The 6835-nt window shown below is 32.0% G+C and overlaps 1 protein-coding gene across 7 annotated transcripts in view; it reads right to left on the bottom strand.

Moving 5' to 3' along the window:
* Window positions 1-6835, bottom strand: part of LOC116851756 (Fanconi anemia group D2 protein) — a 112279-nt gene that overhangs the window by 88040 nt on the left and 17404 nt on the right. For all 7 annotated transcript variants that reach the window (XM_032831499.1, XM_032831504.1, XM_032831502.1 and 4 more), the window contains one exon: window positions 5357-5531. In XM_032831499.1, coding sequence (XP_032687390.1) covers window positions 5357-5531 — 175 coding nt within the window. The remainder of the gene's footprint in view (window positions 1-5356; window positions 5532-6835) is intronic.

Raw genomic sequence — 6835 nt, 5'->3', positions numbered from 1 at the left:
AATCATAATTGATTATTCTTCGATCGCAAGAAGAACAATCGACTATGATCGTCAATTTCTTTGCGACCTTGCGACTTGCGACTAATGTAGAATGGATTTTATGTCGTTATGCAATAATGTATGCTTCCCGCTTAAATATCTTATGTTTTGTCTTTATATATGTATAATTTATGTACTGTCTCTTCTACTATTCGTTTTATATGCCGATTTTAACTTTTTTTTTTACAAAAGTAACGGAAAGTAACGATTTTTTTATCGTTACTTTTCAAATAACGGTAACGCGTTACTTTTTAGAATCAGTAACGAGTAACGGTAACGAGTTACTTTTTACCGCAAGTAACGGTAACGGTAATGCGTTGCTTTTAAAAAGTAACGTTCCCAACCCTGCAGATATGTACTTTAAAGTATTCAGAGTATTCGGTAATTCGTTATTTATATAGTGTTATTTTACATACATATAATACATTTTTTAATAAATTAATTACGGTCAAAATATATTCTTTATGACAAATAAATAATTACTAAACGTATTTAAATACAGTCAGTCAAAAAAGTCTTCGTACACCGCACTAAAATTTATTTAACGTTGTATATTTTTCAAGGGAAAGCTCAGAAATAAATAATTTTTACGTTATTATATTGAGAAACACAACACTTATTATTAATGAAAAAAGAAAAAACACATCCATTTGTTAACAAGAAAAATAAAAAGACAAACAAAAGACAAACATAAAAAAAACGTAATCAAAAGTCTTCGTAGATATAAGTTTATTAACTATAACTTTTAAATTAACGATCAGTCGGTCCTTTCTTTAGTTTAATAATTTTTTGTAATTTTTTAGGCATTGTACCAAATAATTTTATCGTTAAATCCGGTTGAATATTGTTCCACTCAAGTAATATTTTAGATTTCAAAACTTCTTTGTTTTTAATATTGTGTTTTTTCAATCTTCTTTTTATTTCACTCCATAAATGTTCAATCGAGTTGATATCAGGCGATTAAGAGGGGGGGGGGGAGGAGTGTATGGGGTTGTCTTAGAACATTGTATAATAGCCATTCTTCCACTTTCCTTGCCGTATGTTTAAGGTCGTTATCTTGCTGAAAGATAAACGATTCTTCTAAATTTAATTTTACTGCATTACGGATCAAATTCTCTTTCAAAATTTTAAAGTAAACATGATGGTCTAAAATATCGTCAATAAATATTAAAGATCTAACATCCGCAGCACTCATACCCACCAAACCATCACACCGCTACCTCCATGTTTAAATGTTAGATACAAGTGTTTCGGTTCCATTTGTGCGTTTGGTTTCCTCCAAACTTTAGTGTCTTCGTCTGTGAATTAAAACTGGTGAATTTACATTCATCGTTAAATATAACATTATTTCAAAAGCTTTCATCCTAGTCAATATGTAAATTTGCAAATTCTAATCGTTTTCATTTATTAACTGAACTTATGAAAGGTTTTCGCCTAGCTATACGACCATTGTATACTGCTTTTCTGATTACATTTCGTACTGTTTCAGGCATTATTTTTACATTGCAATCAGTTTCATTGTAATCATTGCTGTCAAACTTGTTTGCGGATCAGATCTAATTGTTCTCAGAATGGCATACTTATGATGCGACTATAATTTCTGAGGTTGTCCTGTTCTTGATTTGATTTAGTTTCATCGTACCTCTGACAAATTTACGGTGGAATGTGACTTCTACACAATTTGTGCAATTTTTCTGAATTACACGCATCTTATTTTCTTATTAGGTGTACAACTTTGCTTCCGCCGTTTTCCTATAGATGGCTTTAGCGGTAAGTGGTGGTCGAAATAAATAGATCATAGACGTCATACAATAAACTTGGGCATCTGTCAACATAACCCCATAGAAACATTAGTCGACTTGTATCTGCATCATAAAGTTATTCTCGATTGAAAATGTCAGTTTACGAGTCAAATTCTCGTCATTTGCGGGAGGTTTTAATTTTCTGCTTCAATATGAAGAAATCTGCGGCTGAGGCTCATCGAATGCTCTCAAATACTTATGGTGAGGCCGTTATTAGTGAAAGAACGTATCGTGAGTGGTTTCAACGCTTCAAGAACGATGATTTTGACGTCGAAGACTGGCATAGCGATGGAAGAGAGAAGGTTTTCGAAAATGCAGAATTGGAGGCATTACTTGATCAAGACTCGTGTCAAAATCAAGAAGAATTGGAACAATCATTGGGAGTGACTCAACAAGCCATTTCACAACGCCTCAAAGCCATGAGAATGATTCAAAAGCAAGGAAATTGGGTATCGTACGAATTGAAGCCGAGAGATGTTGAACGGCGTTTGTTTGCTTGTGAACAGCTGCTTGAAAGGCAAAGACGGAAGGGATTTCTGCATCGCATTGTGACTGGGGACGAAAAATGGGTTCATTACGATAACCCCAAGCGCAGAAAATCATGGGGAGTTCCCAGCCATGCTTCCACGTCGACGGCCAAACCGAATATTCACGGTTCCAAGGTCATGCTCTGTATTTGGTGGGACCAGCTCGGCGTAGTGTATTATGAGCTGTTAAAACCAACTGAAACAATCACAGGCGATTCGGTATCGAACACAATTGATGCGTTTGAGCCGAGCATTGAAAGACAAATGACCACAATACAACGAGAGACACGATAAAGTGATTTTGCAGCATGACAATGCTCGACCCCATGTTGCGAAAGTGGTCAAGACATACTTGGAAACGTTGAAATGTGAAGTCCTACCCCACCCGCCGTATTTTCCAGACGTTGCTCCTTCTGACTATCACTTGTTTCGATCAATGGTACACGGCCTGGCTGACCAGCACTCCCGGTCTTATAAAGAAGTAAAAAATTGGATCGATTCGTGGATTGCCTCAAAAGATGACCAGTTTTTTCGACGCGGGATTCGTACGCTGCTCGAAAGATGGGAGAAAGTAGTGGCCAGTGATGGACAATACTTTGAATCATAAATGTATAACCAGTTTTTTACAATAAAGCCTCGAATTTCGGAAAAAAACGGCGGAAGCAAAGTTGTACACCTACACAATTAATTTTAATTACACAATTAAATGTCGAACTGTAATTTGAATTTCCATTTTGAAGAAAATATTCACAATACAAACCGTTCTGTTTGCTAGTGCTCAAGAAACTAACTTGTTACTAATGTCGAAGTGCTGACCTAGTCTTGTAAACATTCTGCAGGATTCTTAAAACTAAACTGACGAATTTCTCTCTGTACGGAGACTTATTTTACCACATTTTTCTTATGTTTGTCTTTTTGTTTATTTTTCTTGTTAACAAATGGATGTTTTTTTCCTTTTTCATTAATAATAAATGTATTTCTGAATATAATAACATAAAAATTATTTATTTCCGATCGTTCCCTTCAGAAGTTAAATGGTAAATATCGATTTTAGGGGAGACAGTTCCAGTGACCTTGATTTTGACATATGTTGTCAAGGTCTTGAGTAACATGCAAAAGATTTTTTCGTTCGTTGTTTATTAAAAAATTATTAACAAAAGAAGATTAAAAAATATAACAGGTTATATAGTATTATATATCATATATATTATATTATATAGTATTATATATTATAGTACTATGTAAATATTACACGTATATATACGGGGGAGGGGCTCCGTCCCTCCTCCCGTACTCTTTCCCCAAAAAACTAACCCTAACCTAACTTATTTATTAAAGTATGGTGTACTGTACACGTATATACGCAACGCAACTTTACATTTTTATACGGTAATTATTCAGTTTAGGCCCCTTACCTCCGATGAAAGGCTCAATCGACGTGTTTTAGCGATTATGTTTTTAGGGTTAGTTTTTTGGGGAAGGAGTGCGGGGAGAGGGACAGAGCCCCTCCCCCGTATATATACGTGTAATATTTACATAGTACTATAATATATAATACTATATAACCTGTTATATTTTTCAATATTCTTTTGTTAATAATTTTTTAATAAACAACGAGCAAAAAAATCTTTTGCGTGTTACTCAGGACCTTGACGATTATGAGAAACAACTTTTTTATTTGACAAAATCGTCGCTCTCTACTGCAAAGAGCAAATGCTGCAAACACAAAGATATTAATTGACAAAATTTACGGCGCGTTAGATTAGGAAATCTGTGACCGACGATATGTCTGTCTCTAACCGTGTAACTGGAGGGCTACGCCTCTCACCGCGGCGGTGGAGGGAGGGAGGCGCAGTCGATTGCTAAAGTTATAAACAAAAAGTTATAAAAAAAAATAAATTTCGCAAATACGAAATACGGTATAGATTGTTTACACTGTACGTATGAAATGTATATACTTTATAAATGTTATGAAAAAAGATGTATTTTCGAAAGAGTGAGAATTTCTCACAAAAACTTGGCCCTCCCTCCCCCCGCCGCGGTGCGGGGGGTCTAGGAGATATAGCCCCTTAGTCGCACGGCTAGGAGCCGAACAGAAACCTTGTACCATATTTCAATATATACTGTGTATCAAAATTATGTTCCGTTTATAAAACTCTTTTTTTTAATAACCTTTTTAATAAACAACAAGCGACGATTAAAACCTTTTCAGGATTACTCAGGAAGGTGATCTCTATAATATATGTCAAGGTCAAAGTCATTGGAGCTGTCTCCCCTAAAATTGATATTTACCCGTTAAATAAATTTTAATGCGGTGTACGGAGACTTTCTTGACTAACTGTATGTAACTCGCGACACTTTCACAAGATTCTTTTATAAGCAATTTTCTTGCAACATGTTTTTATAGACAATTTAGGATATGACTAATCAAGATATAAAATAATCCTTTTTTCTCATTAAGTTTTACGATATGATCAATAGACTAGCAGAAATACGGAGTACAACCAATTCATGAAATAGACAATTCCGAACTTTGTAATATATATTTTTTAAGAAACTCTAAAATATTATTTTTAAAAATATTACAGAAAATCATATACAGGATGTCTAATAATTAGCTTATCGTGTGCAGGTAGAGTACATTAAACTCAACAGAAAAATTTCAACAATTCTTCAAACTTCACAACAGTTATGGTGGAATTAATTAAGAGATATGAAAAATGAATCCACGGGAAACAATAAGACAAGCTCTGTAAACATACTTTCAAGCAAGATATCTCGTATCTATCAAATTCTAGCAACGACAGGTAATGCGTAATAGAACTAGATTTCACATTTCTTTTATGTTTTGGTATAATAATTGTCAGACATCCTGTTTAAATATTATATGTCATACGAACAATTCCGAAATAATTTATTTACCTAAAAAATAATTATAAATAAGTATAATTTAATATAAATAAATATAATTTAAATAATATTATTTACCTGGATTGTAGTTTATCAGTCATATATATATTAACAAATTCATCTTCAATAGAATTGCTAATTTTTTTAACAAAGTTTGTATTAATAAACTCAGTTTGTGCTATTATTTGGGCCAATTGATCATAAAATAAGGGTTGCGATTTAGAACAACTTCTTACACACTTCATCACTTTATCTGCAAATTTATTAATTACATTTATTTATGAAATATTCTATTAAATTCATGAATTATATTATATAATCATCCTTTATTAATAAAAATAATGCTTTCCTATATTTAAATTGTAGTCAACATTAATTTGAATAATAAAATTGTTCTTGTGCAAACACTATTATCAGATCGATTAAAAAATTCTTATTTAATTTCTCTAATTAACACTTAAACAATGCAAAACACAAATTTATTTGTCAACTCAATACGTTAATATAATAATAAACAATATACAGGTTAATCCAACAACTGTTTCCGCTTTGAATATTTACAAAACTCATGAGAGTTACAAAACCATTTTATGAACAAAAGATGTATAGTAGAAGAAGAATATGATAATAATAATTTCTTATCTTAAGTAACATATAAAATTTATAAGCTATTTCAATTTTTATGAATGCGTATCATAGTTTTTTAAACTACTATCTTGATAATATTTTTATAGCAAGTATAAGGAAATTTAGTAAAATTAATGGAAGAAAGGTTGTAACATTTTTATGTCAATGAATTTCGCAACGTATGCAATATCCAAAAGAATTTGTTCTTTACTAATACTCAAAAGATACATTTTCCTATTAGGTATCGGGTGAGTTCTGAATCAAAATACTATAACAATGCTTCTCCCAGTGACATCTTATTTTAACGCTTATAATCGCTTTTGATTATAAAATTTCCGTCGGCTTTGGGATCCTCGCGATACACAAATTAGATTAGGCGCCAAATATGATAATGTCATACTATTCATCAAACAATATTCGATATTGCTTATGTGCACTAAATTCACCAAAGATAGTCGTGAGATTTCCTTGTCCGAGCGGCAGTTTATTTCCGGCGGGTTATTTTATAGTTGGAAATGGGAGGGTTCTTTAGAGAGTTTACGCTAGTTAGGGAGAAGAATTATTACAACAGTACTTCTGTAACGGTAACAATTTTATTAAAGGCATTGTAAATGGGATGTTTCTTATACATAAAATATATAAAGGAAATAAAGAAATGAAGAACGGAAAAAGTATAAATGATAAAGAAATAATATAAATTCACTCTTTGTTAACGTGTACGCATTTTCCTTAAAAAACTTCGTTATTAATTTATAAAAATTAATTATTTAATGTAAAAAAATAGAATAACAAATTAAATTAAATATTATCTCTTTTGTAAAAAATATTCCGTTAATATACTTGTTTAATAGCAAAATCACATATTGAAAACAAAAGAAAAAGTATTCTTGCAATAACTAGTTCTGCACTATTTCAGTTTTACAAATTGAT

Source organism: Odontomachus brunneus, unplaced genomic scaffold, assembly GCF_010583005.1.
Source record: "Odontomachus brunneus isolate Ranch 3 - 2012 unplaced genomic scaffold, Obru_v1 Obru_scaffold_189, whole genome shotgun sequence".
NCBI lineage: Eukaryota > Metazoa > Arthropoda > Insecta > Hymenoptera > Formicidae > Odontomachus > Odontomachus brunneus.
Note: the sequence above shows the minus strand (reverse complement) of the source record. Positions and strands in the feature narration are given on the sequence as shown.